At 42.2% G+C, this 23,549-nt stretch overlaps 1 protein-coding gene across 1 annotated transcript in view; it reads left to right on the top strand.

The window, feature by feature from the left end:
* Positions 1-5,218: 5,218 nt before the first annotated feature.
* Positions 5,219-23,549, top strand: part of rad50 (RAD50 homolog, double strand break repair protein) — a 37,276-nt gene continuing 18,945 nt past the window's right edge. The window contains exons 1-14 of the mRNA XM_037688268.1: positions 5,219-5,299; positions 7,230-7,367; positions 7,577-7,660; positions 8,016-8,167; positions 8,277-8,462; positions 10,146-10,350; positions 11,191-11,319; positions 11,461-11,626; positions 12,402-12,460; positions 12,668-12,802; positions 15,674-15,880; positions 16,191-16,373; positions 16,464-16,621; positions 16,732-16,907. Coding sequence (XP_037544196.1) covers positions 7,239-7,367; positions 7,577-7,660; positions 8,016-8,167; positions 8,277-8,462; positions 10,146-10,350; positions 11,191-11,319; positions 11,461-11,626; positions 12,402-12,460; positions 12,668-12,802; positions 15,674-15,880; positions 16,191-16,373; positions 16,464-16,621; positions 16,732-16,907 — 1,969 coding nt within the window. The 5' untranslated portion in view covers positions 5,219-5,299; positions 7,230-7,238. The remainder of the gene's footprint in view (positions 5,300-7,229; positions 7,368-7,576; positions 7,661-8,015; positions 8,168-8,276; positions 8,463-10,145; positions 10,351-11,190; positions 11,320-11,460; positions 11,627-12,401; positions 12,461-12,667; positions 12,803-15,673; positions 15,881-16,190; positions 16,374-16,463; positions 16,622-16,731; positions 16,908-23,549) is intronic.

Raw genomic sequence — 23,549 nt, 5'->3', positions numbered from 1 at the left:
AGTTTACATGTTCTCTCTGTGCATGCGTTGGTTTGCTCCAGGTACTCCAGTTTCCTCCCACAGATCAAAAACATGCATGTTAGGCTGATTGATAACTCTGAAATGTCTCTAGGTGTAAGTGAGAGAGTGGATGGTTGTTTGTCTCGTTTGTCTCTGTGTCCCTGTGATGGACTACAACCTGTCCAGGGTGTCCCCCACCTCTCGCACAGTGATGGCTGGATATGGGCACCAGTGACCCCTGTGACCCAAAAAGGAAGAAGCGGGTAAAAGATGATGGGTGGATGGATGGATGGATGGATGGATGGATGGATGGATGGATGGACTCCTTTCAGTCAAAGGAATACTGACGGTCCTCTGAGTTCTACCTGGTTGTCTGAGTTCCTTTCCAAATCTCTGAGGCTGAGCTCAGTGGTGTTTGCTGGTATGGGCGATATATGCAGCTACCCAGGGCAGCATTTCATCAAGGGCAGCACAAGCGTCCAGCCCGACCCCTGCCCTCTCCTAAAAAAAAAATGAATGCATTACTTCATATAGCCTGTCTAGTCTACATATTGGTTTCCTATTGCCCACTTGCGGGGAGTGGTGCAGTGTAGTGTAGCTTCTGTTAAGGTCGGACACACAGGTTGTGAAAAAATGGGAAGAGGATGTCTGCATCCCTGTATCCCTTGCTGGGACAGGGATGCATCTAATTGCTAAGTATGACTATCACGCCACTGATTGCTTCCAAACAAAGCACATTTCATTCATAAGAAGTGGGTAAAAGATAATGGATGGATGTAACTAACAAACAAAGCTATAATTTTATATATTAAAACTTTGCAGGAATAATCCTTTCCTGTCAACAAAATACGTCTTGGTGGACCTTCTGTGTTTGTTCTGAGAGAAGCCACTACTGTAAATAAATATTTTAAAGTTAGAAATATCTATTGGTCAGCATTGGACTAAGTTTGCCTTGTTTGTGACTTTTGTGTCAGCACTGTTACTGTTCTGTGTGTGTGATACTCTTCATTTCTGGGTCCAACTCTCATCAAACTGTGACAGTCTTGATTTGACTTCAATTAAAAACAATGTGTACTTTCCTTGACTCTGTCTGTTTCTGTCCAAATAACAACCCTCCTTAGTCCAATGGTTACAATGAGCCTAGCTCTTAGCACAGTGGAGTGAAGCAGAACCTCAATTCATATTCACGTGTTTTGAAAAGTTGTTGCCTATTAAAAAAGTTTTACTTTTTAAAAGTATGATTGATTGAATGCATCATTCGGGCCAGTGAGAATGTTTTTTGATTCAGCGTCAAATCAATCAGCTTTTTGACTTTTGTAATTCGGTGCTGTAAATTTTCAAATTCACTTCAATTCAATTCAAAAATACTTTATTAATCCCAAAGGGAAATTAAGTGTTGTCGTAGCTCATCATTATGGTTTCATTCAAGAGTTGAGATGCTGATAGCTCTGGGCAGGAAGGATCTCCTGCAGCGAATTTGAAGAATCTGGCCACAGATACTGATCCGTCCACCCGGATGCAGCTTGCTGTCAGATATGACGGGCCTCTCGGTCCTCCTGGGCAGCAGGACTGCCCAAATGCCGGGCAGAATTCCTCCCAGCAGTACGCTAAGCTCCTGGTCGCCATGGACAGCTTCAGGAACTGCAGCAGAGGGCGTGGCACGTAGGGACATCAGTGACTGCAGCTGGTATAGGGATATTGGTGACTGCACAAATATCTGGATCAGTCTGGATTGACAGACTGAAGGTGCCGGGCGATGATCCCGGTCCTCCTGTTGTCATGAGCCGAGTTTCCCACCAGCTCCAGAATCTCGATGGTCAGGTACTCGAGCACCGCCGCCAGGTTGATGGGAATTCGTCCATGGCACCTCCTTTTTAACTCATTTGGGATTTGGGGCAGTAGTTGAGGTATTTGAGCTTTTGAGATGTTAATCAGCTGCTTCTGGTTATTAAAAAAACACCTTATTGCCATGGTTACGCATCATAATAAATGCCCAAAAGTAAAAAGGTTTCCAGCGGCACAGTATCTGATACTGGAGGAAGTAATCATCCAAAAAAAGTGATTTACATCCAGAAAAAAAAGGAGGAATTAAAGCTTTCAAAAGCAATAACCCAGAATGAATGTAACAGAGATACTCCAACATGCAGCAACCCCGAGCAGCGCAATTCTAGAACTCGTAGGCATATGGCACTTAGAGGACTTCATGAAACGTCAAGAGGAGGACAGTTCATGTAAGACATAAAATCTCCTCTTTTTGATCTTTATTTTCCTTTTTTCTCACATATTGTTTGCTTTTCAAAGCAGTAGAGGACCCGCCGGCTTCCTTGAATATCTAAACTGCAAAAGTAAACAAATTCCATTCAAGCAGAGGAGGTGGGACAGTGTGGGATTAGGCTTTCACACCAACACATTTAATACACACATAGACAAATACCTCTAGTGGTCCAACACAAAACACAAGGTCATGACATTTTCATGTGAGAACAGGATAAAAATAGAAAGAGGGCCAAGACTGAGGCACAGCAAGTCAGACGGCTGATACGCAGAAGGACTGAGTCAAAGGGATGAAAGCAGGCAGTTTGGGGGAATGTGTGTGTCTCTGTCTTTAAGAGGGAAGACTACAGGGAGGACATCAGTGAGATGATGTTCTTTGTTTTTTTTTTTTTTTTGGGGGGGGGGGGGGGGGGGGGGGGTGTTGCTGCAGGTGGGGAACACCAAGCCTGCAGGTCCCTGTGGATGTTGTTCAGTGCCACACACTGAGGCTAAAAATAACCTCCTTTCTTCTATTTCAGCTGGATTTGTTCTCTTTTTTTCTTTTCGCTTGCGTACACAAACACAAACGCACACACAGATACACTGCTGGCTTGCATGTGCTGAGTTCTTGCACATGTGTCCACCCTAGTCAGCTTCGGTTCGATGCACTAATGTGAAGGAAAGCATATATTTGAATCCTCTACCAAATGCCCTTATAGCTATCATGTTCTGTGAGAGCTGAACTCAGGGTGCAGACAGACACGGGGGACTTGAGGTTAAAATAAAGAAAAAAAACAGATTTATTTATGAAACACGAAAACCTGAATGGAAAAAAATAAATAAAAAAAGATTATGGAAGACTCATAGGAACAGAACATGACGGCTGGGGAAAGCACAATCCACGGACAAGGGAGTGACACAATTATAAATATTTTTAAATAACAGAGGAAAACACTGGGAAAGCTGAAAACACAAATAAAAACTGACTCAGAGAAAAGTAAATACAATGATCACAAGAAGACAAACACCACAAAACACAAGAATCCTGACAATAGCAACATTTAACACCTAAAACAATCTACATAAAGATAAATCAATAAATATTTTTTCTTTGAAAGTGCAGTGTGAATGCTGATTGCTGAATGACTTTGCTGAGTTAAAGCTAAAAGAAACATCACCATCTAAAACCTAAAATAAGCTCAACAATCGTTAAAAGTATCTAAAAGCTAAAGTATTAAAGGCTATAAGTTCAAAGTACCAAACAGGACAAAAAGTTAAAGTATCAAATGGATAGTTAAAAGTAAGAAAAGGTTAACTGAAAGCTAAAAGTAGCAGAAAGGTACCTCAGTGCTAAATAACAAAAGGCTAGCTAAAAGTCAAAAGTTGCTAAAGCAAGCAAAAAGTACCAGAACAATAGCTCAAGGTAAAAGTAGCAAAATGCTAGTTGAAAACTAGAGTAGCACACCAGTGGCTTAATACTAAAAGCAGCAAAAGGCTAGCTAAAAGTAACAGAACCTAGGCTAAAATCTGTCAGGAAGGCAGGAAAGCCTTTATGATTGAATTTCTGCACACATCAGGAGACAGAAGACTTCTTGCAGGAGTGTTTCAGCCAGGTGCAATGTAAAATCTCCAGAGTATTGCTGCTTCGGCTAATGTGTGTGTGTAGCAGCTCCATTACATTTGCTGTGAGAAAGTGGGTTTGTTGCAGAGTCCCTGATTTAGGACCAATCTTTGGATTTCTTTCCACACACACTTGGAAGGAAGTTGAAAATATATAGTGATATGTGTGGCACTACAAAAGCACATATGAAGGAGCAGTAGTGGCCACAACAAAGCAGCTGAGACTTTTTGTCCTGTTTTATCAATGTCATTCTATGAACAAGAACCTAACATATTCTAATCTGAAAACTGAATTTTGCTTCTCCTCATTGTCCACCCTACACCTTCATCTGTCTTTTAGACTACTGCTCATTTTTGAATGGATGGTATGATCCATGGTCAATTCAACCATGCAGAAAGTTGGCTTGGAACTGTCTCAGATTAGATTAATCACATTGTTATCAATAACTGAACAGTTATGATTGTGCAAGTGTCACTTGTGCTTTAGCTATGTCTAACATATGGATTCTGCATTTGCTTGAAAGCATTACATGGAGCAGTTGTGCGATCTGCGATGTACTGTATGCCCAGTATGCTAAAAGTTAGTCTGTGGTATTTTTTTTTTTTTAAGTAATAAAGTCAAGAAAATATAAATGAAAGAATTCAGGTCACTGAATATTTGTGTCAAAAATGATGTTAGTGTTTTTGAATTTTAAAAAGTGGATTTACAGTATGAGAAAACTATTTTTGTTTGCTGCAGAGACAAACAGCCATCTTTTCTGATTTGAAAGCTTAGGTTGTTTTTGTCTGAACAAACACTGTCCTCTTGTGGTCATTGTTTTAAGAAATGTGAAGCGATTAACTTAAATGGTACTTTTCCCTTAGCATTGTCTGATATGATTTCTGAATTTTTATTAAAAACTATAAACAAAAACAACAAAAACATGGGGAAAAAAACATTCAATATGCATTACTACTGTTATGTGAAAAGTAAATGAGAAGAGAAAAATCAACATAAAAGCGGATTTTATATGCTTTTTACGCAATGCTGCATGATTGAACTTGTCTGTATCCAAAATACTGACCTTAACTCCTGAGCTGTCTGATTTCAAATTAAAAACCTTTTAAAATTGTAATTATTCCTGCATTTTGTGCAAACATGCTTTTAAAATTCTTTTTTTTTTTAATCGATGTAAATAAAAGATTATTTTTATTTATTTTTAATTATTATACGTCAAGATGTTTGAAGCAAAATTATAAGTTTCACTGAGTGGGAAGAACAAAAAAAAATTACAATGAACTTTGCACGGTTTGTGGTTACTATGGTTACCAGGTTTGCACCGGAAGAGATTATCTGCTTCCGGTTACTTTCCTACTGTAGCGCGAAAATACCGCCGTGCGAAAACTGTAGTTTCACGTTTGAGCAGAAGTGTAGCTACTTGGCTTGGTAAGTTGGGTGAAAAGTTTCCATATGTGGCTGTAGACCGCTACATTTAGTGAAATAAGTTATGTAATAACCTACAGTGACTTATTTAACCGTGTGTTCGTGACTGTTTAACCCGCGACGTCGCGTTAGCTTATTTCGTAGTTAGCTAACCAGTTTCTAGCCCATGATTTAGAGTATTATTTATGATATTTAGATTGTAGTTCTTATAGGAGTGTTGAATAGAACTTAAATTTCACTCGTGCATGCTGCAAAAGAACTACCAACTGTCTTAAAATAACTTTTTAGCCAACATTTAAAAAAAAGTTATGCATGTGATTGTTTGGGACAGATGGAGGATGGTCCCTTTTTGCATGTAAGCCATTTTCTTGGAATTCAACAGGAGGCTGCCTTGAAACACATCAATGAGGGCTACTTATAAGAGACAGCACAACGTTTCAGTACACACAAAAAAAGAAACTGTCCAGATGACCTACCTGAAAATTGTTGGATTGTATACCTGGATTATTGAGCATGGACTTTGTTGGTTTTGAACCAGTTTGACATGACTGTCAACGAGGAAGAGGGCAGGTAGTGTGTTTCCTTGACAGATGAAGCTTTCCAGACTGAAGGTGAAACGTTTCAGCACAAAAAAAAGAAACTGTCCAGATGACCTGACTGAAAAATGTTGGATTGTATACCTGGATTATTGAGCATGAACTTTGCAGGTATAAGAGACCAATGTGGGTTGGCAAGCCTCAGACTGATGAAGTCTTTCGGATGAAAGACAAAACGTTTCTCGCTTAAAAAAAACTGGTTCAGATGACATGATTTAACCTTTTTTGTTGTACCTGATGATTGAGCTTACAAACCTTTTTTTCTGAATCATTTTGGCTAGGTGTCTTCAGCTGTTTCTGTGAGTAGCAAGTTGGTCATCTGGCCTAAAACATTTAATTGTTATGCATGATGCTTGATTGTTTGGGACGGATGGTCCATTTTTGCATGCGTTAAGCCAGTTTCTTGGAATTCAACAGGAGGCTGGTTTACACATCAATGAGGGCTACCAGTACTTATAAGAGACGGATCTGGGTTGGCAGGCCTCAGACAGATGAAGTCTTTTGATTGAAAGACAAAAATTTTCTCCCTTAAAGAAACTGGTCCAGATAACATGATTTTAACTTTTGTGTTTTTAGCCATCATAGTGTTGTGTTGGAGGAGCAGGCAACAACAAATGCCCCCTCATCCAAGCACCTATCAGGAAATACCTTTTAAAAACTCATAGATCAGGGGTGTCAAACTCACTTACAAAAGGGGGCCAAAATTAAAACATTTTTCAAACTTAAGGGCCAATTTCAGAAACATCAACTCAAAGCAGATACCCAACATCTTTTCATAGTCACAGGTTCCTCAACAAGAGTTTGATTGGTCTCATTTGATGTTCTCGCTTGTGCTTTTGACATACTAATCAAAGATTACTGAAAAAAAATTCAAGTGATAGAAGTAATTTATGTTTAACATATCATCTTGCGGACCAAATAAGATGCCAACGAGGGCCACATTTGGCCCCCAGGCCTTGAGTTTGACACATATGCCATAGATTAAGACTTCATTGGTGATGTGAAATTGCCATCCAAACAATAATACATTTACAACAAGGTAATAATGTTTGACATGTTGCTAAACTTTCTGAAGTATTTTGTCAGTAATTTTTTTTGCTGCACAGTGTAAACTAACAACAAACTGAAACGATGCATACAGCAGATTATCTGATGCTATCTGATCTTATGATAAACTCCCTTTGATTCTGTACCTACCGTATATGTGTTTATATGGCTTTTGTTATCGGATTCATGGACATTCAAATGTTTTGATACGCTGTTCGACCTCATAGTGAAGTTACATTTGTTTAATAAAATGTAGACTTAAATTATGAATCCCCTTAAATCTCTTCCAGAAAGCAAAAATGTCAAAGATAGATAAAATGAGCATTCTGGGGGTGAGGAGCTTTGGAATTGAGGACAAAGACAAACAAATCATCGCTTTCCATCCTCCTTTAACTGTTCTGGTTGGACCGAACGGAGCAGGAAAAACGGTGAGAACATTAACATGAGCTTAACAGAAACATGACCATGACGAACGTTGGCAGCGTGTCTTAGGGTGACTTGGCATTTTCATATTTTTTCTAAATGAGAGTTATTTAAAATAGTATAAAAACAATGAAAACATTTTATTAAAAAATAGGTTTTAGTCTGGGTTTATATATAGGACATGTAACAGTGATCTATGTATTTATATTTTCAGACTATTATTGAGTGCCTTAAGTATGCCACAACAGGAGAACTTCCCCCTGGTTCTAAAGGAGGTGCTTTTGTTCATGATCCAAAGGTTAGTTGTATAAATACTTTCTAAAAGCACGGAAACTTTTTTATTTGCACTACACTCTGTAATTTCATAATTTCCATAAAAGTCATAACAGCTGCAAAGACTGAAAATAGCTACTGAATATAACATAATCACAATAAGATTTAATGACTGAATTGTTTTTATTCAAAAAAATTAATGTATACGTTTTATAAAATATTATCAATCTGTCAATCACAGCTAATTTTTTATCTTCCTGTATAATTTCCCAAAGCGGCATAAAAGTAAACTGAACTCCCAATCTAGTCAGATGATACTGTTGTTGATGAAGTTGCTTATGCACTTTCATATTCATAAAAGTGATCTTATATTATTGCAGGACGCTCACGAGACAGATGTGCGAGCTCAGATTAAACTCTTATTCACAGATGTCAATGGAGAAAAAGTCACTGTTCAACGCTCCATGTCCTGCACGCAGAAGGCAAAAAACTACACTTTCAAAAGCTTAGACCAGGTCATAACCAGAACAAAGTAAGCCACCCAAGTGTTTTACCAAATTTTGTTCAGTGGTAGAAAAATATTTGGTTCTGTATTACGTGACATCTGTTTTTGCACGTGACTTGTATTGTAATCTATTCAGAAATGGTGAGAGAGTGAGCTTGCCAGCAAAGTGTGCCGAGGTGGACATGGAGATGATTTCTGCATTAGGAGTATCCAAGCCTGTGCTGAATCATGTTATTTTCTGCCACCAAGAAGACTCTAACTGGCCACTCAGTGAAGGCAAAGCCCTCAAAGAAAAGTTTGACTCCATCTTTGCTGCAACCAAGTAAGTCTGACTAGGGCTGGTTACCTTTCTAAAAAAATCAGTACCGGTGTCGGTACCTTCACTTCGGTGTCGGTTCCTGGGCGGTTCTTTTTTTGGTACCAATTTTGTAATTGATATTAATTCTAACAAGAGTAAAATTACGTTACACATTACAGTACATATTGTGAATTTTATTTTTTAACTGGTATTTCTATTCCAAGCAGTTTTCTTACATAAAAATAAACAAATAATTTCCAGTTCAAAAGAACAGTTGCAAACCAGTGACACGTCAGTGTCTAATGCTCACTGCTACACACTGAGGACCTTTTCTCTTAACAGTGTTTCTTCAGAAAAATCAACATGTCTGCTTTCTCTGGACACTAACAAGCCCGCTCCTGGCTGATGGTGTCTCCAGCAGTAGAAAATGTTCACTCTGAGGCTGTAGATGATGATTGTATCACACACAGATACCTGGTTGTCAGTTTGATAGCACTGACATATTGTCCCTCGCATTCCACCAGCAGGTCACTGGATTCACTGAGGTTAGGGTTGATGGCAGACATCTGCACCTCTGTGTCTCTGCCTGAATCTTCTCTGTGGTTCTCCGGGGTTTAGGGCTCTTATCATCTCCCTAATTGACATTAGAATACAAACATCAACAATAACATGGTTGTGTTATTATTGCTCAAAAACATTATCTAGGCTGAGAGATAAAAGTTTAACTGGTCAACAAAATCCTTTACAGCTTAACTTAACCTCCACCATGGAGCCCCCACTGTAGAAAAAGGCAGCAAATTTTTAACAACAAAGTTTGTGACTGTTCTTTGGCCCCCACCTCGCTTTTCTTTTGTTTGTTTCTGTCCTCATATCTGGGTCAGAGGCTCCTGTGAGGAGAACATAAACAATCAGTGAACATTAGGTGAACTGTTTAAGCAGCTGATTGGATGGATGAGCAGTTTCACAAGCCAAGCTTCATCTGTTACTGTCAATCTTTAGTTAGCTTCTGAGTTTAGCTAGCTACATAGATAAAATAAATGTACACACTAATATCTTAAAGTTAGCGTTACATGGATTCTAGTTTAATTCACCACAATGTACGTGTTAAGCTGCAGTAACGTTAACAAACGTAAACTTACCAGCTGAAACACAGACACAGAGCCGTCCACGGGAGTTCTTTGATGAAGACGAATCTGGCCATGGAGATGTTGATTGAGTCCGTTTAACACACACAGACTGACCAACGCTGAGAGGAAGAGGGGGGAGGCTGCTGTCCGTCTGTCTTCCTGCAGAAAAACACGGACTTACCAGCACCATAGACATACATTATACATAGATTAGGTACGGCAGCTATATACAGCTCTGGGTGTAAACACGTAGTCTGTTTGTCATACGTCTGGTGTTTTACCTGCCTGCGTGCTGAAACCACGTGACACGTTACAGCCAATACAAACCTTGACACTGAAAAAAGAGTGACGTTTCAATCCAAACACTGACCGGTGCAGTTCGGTGGGTGCCATTTAAGAACCTCGGTTCGGTACTCAGCCCTAAGTATGACATATTTGTCAGTTTTATTGCAATGTTTAGGTAATCATTCCAAACCATCAAATAGCCTAAAATGAATTTAAATAAAAAGAAAAAAGCAGCATACTATACAGATTTTACCAAAATATACAGTCTTTGTTATTTTGTGTGTTTTTCTGTTAGATATATCAAAGCGCTGGAGACGATGCGTCAGCTGCGCCTCAAAAAAAGTCAGACGGTTAAAGAATGTCAGGTGGAGCTGCGCTATCTGAAGCAGAACAAAGAGAAGGCTCAGCAGATTAGAGATATTGTGGCCACTAAGGAGGCTCAACTGATGTCCTCAAAAGACAGCATCCAGCAGATCGAGAGCCAGATTGATCCACTTGAGGTGGGTTGATGGAGTTGATTTTGAGATTGTAGTAGATTGTATCTAAACATTTATGCTAGGCCTGTCACAATAAACAATAAATCAGTTAATCGCATGAATGAAAATTATCAACCTCATTTTCATTTACCAGCTTTACTGTTTCTTCGTGTCTCTCTCTTTCTACTGAAGACACGGCTCAACTCCGGTGCTCTTCACTGACCCCTCCCTTTCTCTTTTCTCTTCAAAATCCATTTTAATCATCCAAAATCGTGTTTTTGGATCTTAAAAGCAGCTAAGCTGAGAAGCTAAGCTACGAGCTAAGCTAACAGTCCGACCTCGTGATTAAACCTCCGTCTTGCCCAAAATCTAAGTCTCCAAAATTTACTGTTGAAACCCGTGCCTTCTTGTAAAAAGTTGTTTTTCTCTGCAAAAAGAAGCTGAGAACTTTACTGATTTTTATTTATTTTTTAATTTTTTTATTGAAAGCTTTGTATGAAAAATGCTATGCTAAAGAGCTCAAACCACACCGAGCATATGCCATGTCAGCCCATGTCATGTCAAGGGCCCTCGCTGCTTTAATATCCATCCTTTGGTTCAAACAGTCTTATACTGCCATCAGGTGGTCAAAAAAGGTACTACACACTAAACAAATCAACGTTTCTTCTAAAATTAGACAATTAATTATTGTCAAATTTCAAACAATATTATCATTTATCGCAATAACTTATGAGACTATTAATCGCCCAGCAAAATTTAATATTGTGACAGGCCTAATTTATGCAGAAGATAAATCAATAACCCCTTCTTTCAATTGCTCATTCTTTTTATTTTTTATTTATTTTATTTTTATGTTTTTTTAAGAATCAACTTACAGATTTTGACTTGAAACTTGGAAAAGTGATGAAGCTGGATAATGATATAAAGGCTTTAGACAGCAGAAAGAAACAAATGGAGGAGGACAATAAGGAGCTGGAGGAAACAATGGAAAAGGTAATGCAGTAGTGTGTAATCTTGAAATAAGTGATGCGATTTGATTTATTTGTGCGTACATAGTTTGATCCTGACATGTTGTCAAACTGTATTTAGTGGGTCTGAGAACCTTTCTTAAGATATTGAACATGTGTGGAGCAGGTGTTCCAGGGATCAGATGAGGAACTGCAAGACGTTTACCAGAACCACCAAAGGACTGTGAAGGAGAAGGAGCGGAGGCTGATAGACTGTCAGAGAGAGCTAGAAAGAGCTGGCCGAGAGTGTCAGAGACTCAACAGAGTCAAGGCTGAGCTCTTGGTAGAGCAAGGTACTAGTTCTGTCAATTACAAAATGTTAATTGATTTCTTTAAATGATTTAGTAGATACACTGTACATTGACTGACAAGCAGTAAAATGTTTAACAAGTGGATCATTTTGTTAAGTTCTTTGTAAATAATGTAAATTAATTTATTGTTATTGTGTTAGTAATTGGGTAATTTGAATTATTTACTGTTATAAAAGGCAGCTTGCTTGTTGTGTTTCATACTCTTTGGATTTGACTGGGCTAATGACTAAATTGCAATTAAATGTTTTTATTAGGCAGCGTATTATTTAAACATATTGATGACCAGCGGTTCACATAGTTTTTTCATCACACTTCCAACATTTAACCATTTTAGTCAATGTTAAGTAATTGTTTTACTTTTTAACTGCACAATAGCCAACATTGTTGACAGCTATTTCTTAAAGTCAACTGAATGTAAATAGCATTGTGCTTGCATAGTAATTTAACCTTGTCAATATGGACATCTTATGGTTAAATAAATTATATTTTGCAGTTTAAGTTTTCAGTTTCATAAAAAAAGGAATTTTAACAATTGTTTTTCTATATATTTCTTAATTAAATGTTAGTCATTGTTGCACTAATTTAGTTTAGGTTATGCGTTTAATTGGGTGGTTGTCAACAAAACATTGTCTTTTTTTCTTTTTTTTTTACAATGTTATTGCAGTTGTAAATTATAACATTAAGCTGAGTTGGAAAAGCAGGCATGGATTTTGTTTTTTGCATTTAATAGAAGAAACACCCCCATTTTTCTCTTCAGGTCGTTTACAGCTGGAAGCTGATCACCACATTCAAAGCATCAAAAATCGTGATGCTCAGGTCAGAGGAAGCACAATGCACTCATGCACTGCCTTCATTTTTTTTATATTTAGTCCGTGGTAATATGTAGCTGATGTTCCCACTGAGAACCAAAAGTAAATATGGTCTCTAAACTAGCTAGTTTTCAGGTATAATAGGTAAACAAAAAATGTTATTCATAGAATATACAAAAACCTTTCTGTTTCTCACATCCCTTCTGTCTCACAGGTTCGTGCGCTCTCATCCTACCTGGAAATGGAAGGTTATGACCGACCGCCCTTCACCTCTTTGCAGCTTGAGAGCTTTCATCAACACGTCACTCAAAGACTGGAGCAGGAAAAAGAGACGCTCAATCAGATTATGGTAAGAAATTTTCTGTGAAACAGTACTTCTCAAATAATTGTTACATGTAAGAAGACAAGCAGTCCAGTACATAATTTCATTTATTATTTATGTATGTGTGCATGCAAACCAATTTTTCCTATATTAAGTTTCCCATGCAAACAACTCGGAGCTTTTCAGATATTGCATTAGGACTGAAATTCTTATTTTATTTTATTATGAATGGACACCAAATATATGCATTGCATAATACATTTTAGGACCTATTTCCTCCTTTTAAAACAAACCAGCATATGTCCCTATATACTTCCTTATTTGACAAACATTTATCAGCACTGCAGTCAATATATAAGAGATGGAAATGTGCTGCCTTTCATGGCAGCTAAGGGGAAGGTGGTTAACACATAATTTGCAGAAACTTAATCCTGTATTTTATCACTGGGTTTCTTTTTCAAGTAATTTACCAGAACAGGACTAAACTCACATCATATTATCGACTCATCTTTGGCAGTGCAATAAGATGTATTGATTATTGGTGTCTAAGTCTCATCCACAGAGCAGTTATCTGATTTCTGAATTTAAAATGCTCATTCTTTTAGTGTACATTGTGTTTATACTTTTGGGTCAAGTCAAAATACTAGATTCTTTTCCCCCATAAATGTTGAGCATGCAGTATTTGCTGTAAAAAAAAATTGTAATGTCTTAATGTAAAACATTTTGCTTTGTGCAAAATTGGTTTAGTGTTAACTGATCATAGCAAACAATGACTAAACCTATGCAACCAGAAGTTGCAACACATATCTATGTACATACAAAACAGCACAACTAGCTTTAAGCATTAACCTTTATTTTAACCATTAAGCGTACAATGTAATTATGACATAAAATGGAAAATTTACTTGAAGTTACCTTCGTACAGGCGAACAAGTGTTACTTCCTGTTTATCACTGTTGTATTCAGCTGATCATGAGGTCGGCCGCAAGCCTTTATCCATCTTATACATTTTTTCAGGCTCCGTTTAGGTTTTGGTAATAAAATATCTAAACTGTATTCCACCCTCTAAATGCTCAGAGTAACTCGTTTCTGAATTGTATGTTCCCCTCTGACAAAGTTTAACCATTTTTTCATATGATTTTTCACAAAATCCCTATGACTGCAAAGTGTCTGTAATGTAAAATTCCGCCGATGTCAGAGAAAAAGGGGGTGCAGCTCCTGCTGGTAAGGGGTATTCCACTTTGGGTCACATTGTGATCACTGATTGGTCAGTTGCTGACAAGTTGACTACTACTGGATTGATTGACATTTGGCATCATGTCAGTTGGTTTTATCTTCAACTTCTTCTGTTGACATTTCTTGCACTTTTCAAGGCTCACAATTTGTTCTTACATCGTAGATTGCTTCAAATAACCCTAAGCCAAGTTCTGGTGTTGCTCTCAGATTTAAAGTTAAGTTGCATTGACTCCAAAATACTGTAAATGCAAAAAGCCACTAAATGGTCACCGGCTGGAGGTCTAATGGGTAAAAACGTGAATTAAAACACATATCCTGTCAACTCTTTGCATGTTTTTATTTCAAAAACATTTTTAAGAAATATCGTTTCTTCCTAAATATAACTCTCACTGTGTTTGTATAAGTGTATATTTGACTATGACCTTTAATAACAGAGGTAAGTGTTAAATCAGAGTAATAGCATCAAACACGTGACTGAAATGCACAGGAAGCAGAAGCAGAGCCACATTAATCTGATAAACACTAGGACTAAGCCCCTCCATTTGCAACTGTGTCCTAGACTTCTTAACAAACAGATCTTAATCTGTGAGGATCCACAACTTCTCCTCCTCCACCATAACCCTCAGCACTGGCTCTCCTCAGGGATGTGTGCTGATCCCTCTTCTGTTCACTCTGCTCACGTATGACTGTGCAGCTACCCGTCCAGGCTGTCACATTGTAAAGTTTGCAGATGATACAGCGGTGGTGGGATGCATCACAAACAATGATGAGTCCAGCTTCAGGCCGGAGGTGGAACACCTGGAGAGCTGGTGCAGGAAGAACAACCTTCACATCAATGTGAAGAAGACGAAGGAGATGGTTGTGGACTTCAGAAGGAACAAACACATCTACCCCCCACCCCGAACATAGGAGGATCTGCGATGGAAGAACAGAAGTCTCAACAGAAGTCTGTTGGAGTCAGCCTCCCCACCATCACAGACATTTACACCTAGATGCAGGAAGAGGGCCACCTGCATCATGAAGGACCCACTCACCCAGCACACACACTTTTTGTCCCACTCCCCTCAGTCAGGAGATTACAGAGCATTAAGTTTAGAACCACTAGACTGAGGAACAGCTTCTACCCTGAAACTGTTAGACTCATGAATCTCTAATCAGGAAAATCACTGTGAAAAATCACATCATGTTGCTGCTGATCTGTTTCATGTTGCTGCTGATCTGTTTCATGTTGCTGTGTTCATTTAATTCCAAGATGGCGCCGGTGTGTAGGGCTGCCCATCTCTCGCTCTCTGCTTGTATTGTATTTTTGTTATTTTTACAATGGTTTTGTTTTCTTTTGTACAGCACTTTGGTTGGCCTTGTTGCTGTTTTAAGTGCTCTATAAATAAATTGGTATGGTATGGTATGGTATGCGTGCTCATCTGCACACACAGACTCATGTGTGTGCTGCTGTTCGGTGTATTGTTTTTATGCTAATAGTGCATAATGTGTATTTTTTATTAACATTTTTCTTAGTTCATATCTTAGATCTTATTACTGTTTCTTTTACATTTTAATACTTTTGTTGGATGTAACTGGGGCCCTGTGAACACAAAAAAGAACCTTGAATCCTTGAATAAAATTATTGACACATTATTAATATTCTGTATTTTGTCCATTTAGGCTGATCTACAAGAAAAGGAGCAGCAAAAGCAGCAGTCTATTGATGAAATGAGGGATAAGAAGACCGGCCTGGAAAGAACAGTAGAGCTGAAGAGAGACCTGCAGGGGAAAAAGCAGCAAGAATTGAGGAATGTCCGGGAAGATCTTCAGAGGCTCGAGGGCTCATCTAGTCGACTACAAGAGCTGGAAAATGAGTTGGCTAAAGCTGTGAGAATGTGTTACTTCTTATACCCCTGAGTGAAATGCAGTACATTCTTGAGTGATCACAAATTAACAAAACTTGGTGCTTATCTAAATTTTCAGTGTGTTTGCAACAGAATATGTTGCCAGAGTTACACAATCAGCTTATGTTGGCAACAAACAAGAAACCACTGCTTGATGTACTAATGCTGATAAATCAACAATTACTCAAGCAGTTTTATTTTTAAAATGGACTTTTATGGTGTGCCACTAACCTTGGCCACATTGTGTTTTATTTTGTGTCCTGACCACAATATTCTGGTTTGTTTTACCTCAGGAACAGGAACTGCAGCGAGCGGTTCAGAGCTCCAACGTGGAAGAGCTTAAGATTGAGATTGAACAACTCCAAAAAGAAAAGGTCGAACTTGACCGTGCCCAGAGACGGCTCGACCAAGAGATTCAGCTTCTCAACATGCACACAGCTGCGCGCACACAGATGGACATGTTGAAAAAGGATAAAGTATGAGATTTCATGTCAGAGCAGAGCCTTTTTACACTGAAACTGTCATCGGCTGCCTCTTCTTTCAGCTTGCCTTCTTGATTCTTCTAGGTGGAAAAAGATGAGCAGGTGCGTAAGATTAAGTCTCGCCATGGTGATGAACTTGTGTCCCTCTTGGGTCACTTTCCCAACAAGAGAGAGCTGGAGGATTGGATCTATTCCAAATCCAAGGAAATCAATAGCACCAGGGACCGACTTGCAAAACTCAAGTTAGTATAATGTAGTTGCATTAAAGCAAACAACAGAATTCAGAAGTTTAGAACAAAAGGTGTGTGTATGGTGTTTGTCACCGTTCTTTTGCTCTTTCCATTCATTTCAGTAAGGATTTGGCTTCAAGTGAGCAGAATAAAAATCACATTGTTGCTGAGCTGCGTAAGAAGGAGCAGCAGTTGGCGAGTGATGAAGAAAAGTTCTTCAGCGTTTGTGGTAGTCAAGATCTGGATCAGGACCTGGGCAAATTGCAGGAAGATTTGGAGAAGATATCCAAACAACGAGGTAAATGGTTAGAAGCAGAAGTTTGAAGAAGCCTTCTTAAGTTTAACACGGCTACTGATTGCAGAGTACATGTTAAAATAAGCTGTACACAATCCATTTGTACACGTGCACTTCGATGCTTACATTATCGGTAGATGTTCTGTTGAAGTCAGATTTCAGAATGTGATTATACCTGGTTAGAGTGTAATCTGCAAGTGAACATGTTTGTGTGTGCAGTCTCCTTAAAATTCTGATGTTTTAAAGTTAAGAAAAAAAATTGAGATATAGTAGTCCCTCGTTTATCACGGGGGATCCGTACCCTGAAGCCCAGTGATAAGTAAAGTAGTAAGTATCGTATTTTTCAGCCTATAAGTCACAGTTCTATGTCGTATAAGCTTCGCCCTTTAAGGCCTTCGCTTTAGTGGGTTTATCCCGTTATGCAGAGCATAAGCACTGAAAAAATTAGTCCACGCCCACCTGCTGTGTGGGCCCCACCCGGTCCGTATAAATTACGTTAAGAGCGGGAAATCGGCTCCCATTTTTTCTTCAGCGAGCTAATATAGCACTGTCAGAAGAACAAAGAAGATAAATTGTGTAAATGACCAACCTTTGCGAAAGATGCTTGGCCCGGCAGTCGACCTCCGGTCGTCCGGTGAGTTCTCCTCCCCGAGGAGAAGATGACAGCAGTCTTATTCCAAGGTAAGCGTCGTGGAACATTTCCCAGTGACAGGTCACTACACGCTGGACAACGCCATCTTGTGGTTTTCCTCATCGCCGACCCTCGGGGCGAACCGGATGGTTCCTCCGGGGCAAGGCGTGCTCAGCTGCAGCCCCGCTGCTCTTTCCCTCCTGGGGAGCGTAGTGTAGGTGGAGGGGGGCTGAGTGAATGCTCACCCCATCCCACCTCGTTTCGCATCGGCGATCACACCGCTCCCGGCCGACGGCGCCCTCAGGGGTTGCCCGGCGGAACCCAGGAGGAGGCTGACATGAAGGGACCCCCTTTTTTTCTACGTCCCTCGCCTTTTCCCGCCAGTTCGGATGATCGGCGGAAAGGTTATTTTTCACTGGGCTCCACTCTGGCTCACCGTCTTGATCCATACGGCCTCGCGTTCCAACAGGACGTTCCACGGGCGAGGCCGCAGACGGTTCTTTCCTGGTAGATTAGAGGAGTCGGTCCCCAGTCCGCTCCCATCACCAGAGTTGAGGGATTCACCGAGCGGGGCTATTCCTCGGTAACCCCCCCCCTGGAGCCAAGCCTCGCGGAAGCTTCCGGAGCGAAGCTGCCCAGGTCGGAGCAGCGTCCCGTCCCTCCGGAGGAACCAGACGGCGACCACGCTCTCCAATCGAGCCCACCGACGTGTTTTCAGGCAGCTGCAGTTAGCAACAACGTGCGCTGCTAGCATATAGCATGTCCAAGGGACTGAAGGCCGCAGACCTGCCTTGGAGACGAAGTACTCCCTCTGTAAGGCAGCTGACGCTATTCCTCGGTACCCCCCCCCCGGAGCCAAGCCTCGCGGAAGCTTCCGGAGCGAAGCTGCCCAGGTCGGAGCAGCGTCCCGTCCCTCCGGAGGAACACAGACGGCGACCACGCTCTCCAATCGAGCCCACCGACGTGTTTTTTCAGGCAGCCGCAGCTAGCAACAACGTGCGCTGCTAGCATATAGCATGTCCAAGGGATTGAAGGCCGCAGACCTGCCTTGGAGACGAAGATCTCCCTCTGTAAGCAGCTGACGCCAGCTCAACATGTGTGCCTCTCCCACGGTTTGCCTTGTCGGGGACTGCAGCGCGGAGGACGATGACCCAACGATCCACCTGGCTTCGTTACTCCCCTCGCTGCCGGAGAATCTGCACAAGACCTGATGAAGCCCATCGCGGACGCGCTGTTCAGAGCAGCTTCAAACCATGCTGGCGAAGTGAAACAGTCGGAGGAGGTGCCAGAAGCTGTTCGCCACCTCATCAAGCCGCGCGGCCCACCCCGTCCCCGCTGGAGGGACCGTCGCGAGCAAGTTTTCGACTTTTCCACGGCCGCGGCTCTCGCTGAGTTCCACCACCAGCCCCGCCCGTCAGAATCCAGCCCTCTGCACTCCGGCAGCCTGCAGCTCAGCGTTTCCCCAGAGTTCGCCTGCAAGACAGCGCTCTGGGCAAACAATCGCAGAGCTCATGAGAGAGAAAGCTCTCAAATGACGGTCTCCGGAGGGTGTGTGTAAAAGTGACACGAAAGTTGAAATAAATCATCATTAATGATCCAAGTGTCTGTTTTTTAGCCAGTCTGTAAGCCCGGATCAGCTCACAGCGGCCGCACACATAAGAGCGCACTCGTGGGATGAAACAGCCCCACACACGAGCCGGTGTCCTTAAATAAAGGTTTTTAACTCACCGTCGCTCTAAGACATGACGAGTCGATCACAGAACAGCCTCCACACATGAGCCGGTGTCCTTAATTAAAGGTTTTTAACTCACCGTCGCTCTAGACATGACTAGTCGATCAAAGGACAGCCTCCACACATGAGCCGGCGTCCTTAATTAAAGGCTTTTAAACTCACCGTCGCTCTAGACATGATGAGTCGATCACAGAACAGCCTCCACATGAGCCGGTGTCCTTAAATAAAGGTTTTTAATTTAAACTCACCGTCGCTCTAGACATGACGGGTCGATCACGGCACAACGGTAAGCGAAAATAACTCATTACCAACTAGAACTGCATGATCCTCACTCAAGCGGTGTCAACTCGCATTTGTGGGATGGAACAGCCTCCACATGAGCCGGTGTCCTTAAATAGGGTTTTTAATTCACCGCCGCTCTTGACATGACGAGTCGAACACTAAGATGACAGCCTCCATTCAACGGTGCTGCGTTGATGCTGGCGCACACAGCTGCCGGCGCTAACCAGCTCACATCGGTATAAATGTGGTCCGCAGGCTGGTCCGGGTGGGGGTCCTTCTCTCTCAGCTTTCGGCAGCTCACCGCAGCTTAAACGTGAAGCAGCCGAAGAATCCGGTAATGAGTCCCACCTCCCTCCAGCGCGCGCCCCTCCAGCGAGAGCGGCGCGCGTCCCTCCAGAGAACAACGTGTGCTCCCGCGGGGCTAAGCAGCCTTCACTCCAACAGCACGGTGTAAATGAAGTCACGCCCTCCGCCTTTCAACGTTCGCACAGCGACGTCAAACGCGCAGCTCACCGCGTCATCAGCTGTCACACGCTTCGCCTTCAGCTCAAGTCTCGCCCGGGGTCACACAGAAAACATTCCCGCGACGCATGACGGCGGTTGAGGGACGGACTGCTGACAGCCGTACAAAACATGACGCATCATTAACGCACGTTCATCCACGAACGTTACGTAGAGTGGCTAAACATGCTCGCCGTTTTTCAGATGGATGGACAGGGTTTATGCAAATGGTACAAGTTACAGTTTGCAACCCGAACCCCTCCATTCAGAGGAGTTATATAAACGGTCCCGTCATCATCATCAGACTGATTCTCTTCCCTAAATGCAGAAATCCAAGTGTTTTCTGATAAAAGTAATCTACAGAGTTCCCCAAGGGAGAGAAAACACGAGGGTGTTTACTCACGGATCGGAGGGGTGAGACCGTTCTTGGATCTGTTGTTTTAACATCCAGAGAACGCATACCGATCATCCTAAAACACAGAGACGAGAGTTTTTTGTTTTACCTGGATGATCTGCGGATCCTGTCACTTCAGACAGGAGGCGCTGATGCAGGATCAGGTGTTGACATCACACCTGTTAATCTGGGCTTCGCCATAAGTGGAAGGAAGCTCGATTTTCCCGGCCCAGACATTTGTTTTCTGGAGTGGAATTAAATTCAACCACCATGAAAACTCATTTATCACATGAGACGCCTCTAGAGGTGTTTTTGCACGTCTGCATGTGGATCCAGTAAAACAAACGACGGATGATCATTGTCTTTTCCTCTGTGGAAGCAGACCTCCGACTCTGGGGAAACACCTTGTTTTTCTATCAGAGGGAGTCCCCCTCAGCAGACCCACGTCATGGGTCAGTCTTCACGGACACGTTGCTGTCAGGCTGGGGGGGGGACATACCTATCTCAAGCAGTAGGGGCGCTGTGGCCCCACTACACATCAGCCCACATCAATGTTTTGGAGTGTCGCACAGTACTGAATGTGATTCAACACCTTGCTCCTGTGCTACAGAATCAACACGTGTTGATTCACACAGACATCATGATGACTGCTGCGTACATAACCATCAGGGTGTGCGTTCAGCCCAGATGTTACACATTGTGCGAAAGCTACTGAGTTGGGTTCATCAAAACCTGCTTTTATTAGAGCGGTTTACATATCCGGTGTTCTGATGTGACGTCCAAGGGCGGCCCACGTTACGTGGACCGGATCCTCCATCCGGATCTGATGTTTTCAGACGCAGCAGAAGTTGGCAAAGCAGCTGTGGACCTGTTTGCGATGCGAGAAGAACGCTCAATGTCAACTACGGTTTTCCCTGAGCCCGCGAGACGATCCATCGCTGGGGGGGGACGCATTTGCTCACAGTCGGTGGCCCAAAACGCTTTTTACGCGTTTCTTTCCCCCCACCTCCTCTGTTTTTTACGGTCCATGAACCGAGTTCAAGAGGAGGGATTGACAGCTCTCCTGGTGGCTCCCGGCGTGTGAACGCACTATGGTTCCCAGGCCTGCAACGTCTGTTGTTGGGTCGCCGTGGAACTGTCATGGAGGAAGGATGCTCTCCTTCAGGCAGGAGGAGCGACCAAGAGTTACCCAGAAATAGGTCAACACCGGTGTGTCTGACCGCTGAGCGGTTCCACTTAGAGGATGGGTCTCCCTCAGGAGATAGTGTGCACAATTCAAGATTCACGTGCTGCATCTACCACAGTTCTGTACACATCAAGGGGACGGCTTTTCAGCGCTGGTGCACAGAGAAGGTTTAGAGACCACTTCATGCCTTTTAGGCGGCGTGTTGTTTTTCTACAACAGCTGATGGATAGGGAGTTGGCTTTCAGTACGCTTTAACGTACGATTGCAGCCATCTCTTCCTGCCACAAAGGGTTTGGAGACAGAACAGCTTTTATCACCCGCTGATGAAGCGGTTTCTAAAAGGTGTACAGAGATGTAGGCCTGTTTTCACGCCCACTTGTTCCACAGTGGGTTTAACGCTGGTCCTGCGAGCCCTGATCAAAGCTTCAATTGAGCCTCTGGATCAGGTTTCATTTAAATTCTTGTCTCTTTTAACAGCCCTGTTGCTGGTTTTAACACCCGCTAAGAGGGTAAGTATTTATCTGCCCTCTCTGTTGCTTCGTCATGCCTTAGAAGTAGGCTGACGGGCAGCTCAGCTGATTTAAGACCAACCCAGCTTTTATGCCTAAAACATCACGAGCTCTTTTAAATCAAGAGTGATATCGTTGGAGGGGTTTTTTCCCTCCCACAGATCAGAAGGGGAAGCATCTGTTCATCTTCTCTGCCCGGTGCAGGCGTTGACGTGTTACGTAACGCGCACAGCTGCAATGCGTTCAAATTCAACAATTGTTTGTGCATTATAGAGATGCTTCTGCAGGTCGCCGTTATCCATCCAGCGCTTGTCACACTGGCTGTGTGAGGCCTTTTTTCTGAAGCCTACAGAGCATCAGATTAGGGCCTCCTGTCAACCTCTAAGCACACTCGACCAGGGGTATCGCATCTTCGATTGCTCTGCATAATGGTATGTCAATGCAGGACATTTGCACTGCGGCTGCATGGTCAACACCCTGCTCATTTATTCGCTTTTACCTACGTGATGTAACGGCTCGTTCCATGACACATTCTGTCCTTAGTGCTCTAACAGAATGAATATTATTGTTCTCATGGAACTCTGTTTAAGCTCACTTCTGTCTGCATGCATTACAGTGTGAGATGTTGTTATCAGTCACAGTTGTGTCTGTGTTTCTGGTTCTATTGTCACTAATCAGTTCATGATTATTGTTACCAATCAGTTCATTTGATTATTTATCAATTCATGGACATTAATCTGTTTATACTGTTCAGCCATGAACCAGTTGGTTCATGCCCCCCTCCCCCCCTCTTTTCAACTTCCTCTTCCCGTTGAAAGTTTTTCCGGGGTATTCATGCTTGTCAGAACGCATAGTTACACAACATGCGTCTGTGCATGGCACATAATTACGCGATGCGTAGTTTATGCACACGGGGAGCTGGGTGACAAGACGTTTTTTGGGCAAGCTTCCGCTTCTTACTGTGTTCGAATGGACCCAGTGAGGCGAGGACCACATCGGCTTCGCCCTTTACCCACTAAAGCGAAGGCCTTAAAGGGCGAAGCTTATACGACATAGAACGTTGGTTACGTACTGTAACCCCAGATTCTATGAGTATAAGCGTAGCCCTTTAAGCGTCGGGCCTCACTGGCTCCTAAATGGCTGAAGAAAAAGCTATTTTGGGAGCCGATTTCCCGCTCTTAACGTAATTTATACGGACCGGGTGGGGCCCACACAGCAGGTGGGCGTGGACTAATTTTTTCAGTGCTTATGCTCTGCATAACGGGATAAACCCACTAAAGCGAAGGCCTTAAAGGGCTACGCTTATACTCATAGAATCTGGGGTTACAGTACGTAACCAACGTTTTTTGCATAATTTACATGCCCTGCTACTTATACGCCGAAGACGTATTTATGGATTTTTTTTCCCCA

The sequence above is a fragment of the Nematolebias whitei genome, chromosome 14 (genome assembly GCF_014905685.2).
Source record: "Nematolebias whitei isolate Nwh7 chromosome 14, NemWhi1, whole genome shotgun sequence".
Classification (NCBI taxonomy): Eukaryota; Metazoa; Chordata; class Actinopteri; order Cyprinodontiformes; family Rivulidae; genus Nematolebias; species Nematolebias whitei.
This window is presented reverse-complemented; position numbering and strand designations above follow the sequence as displayed.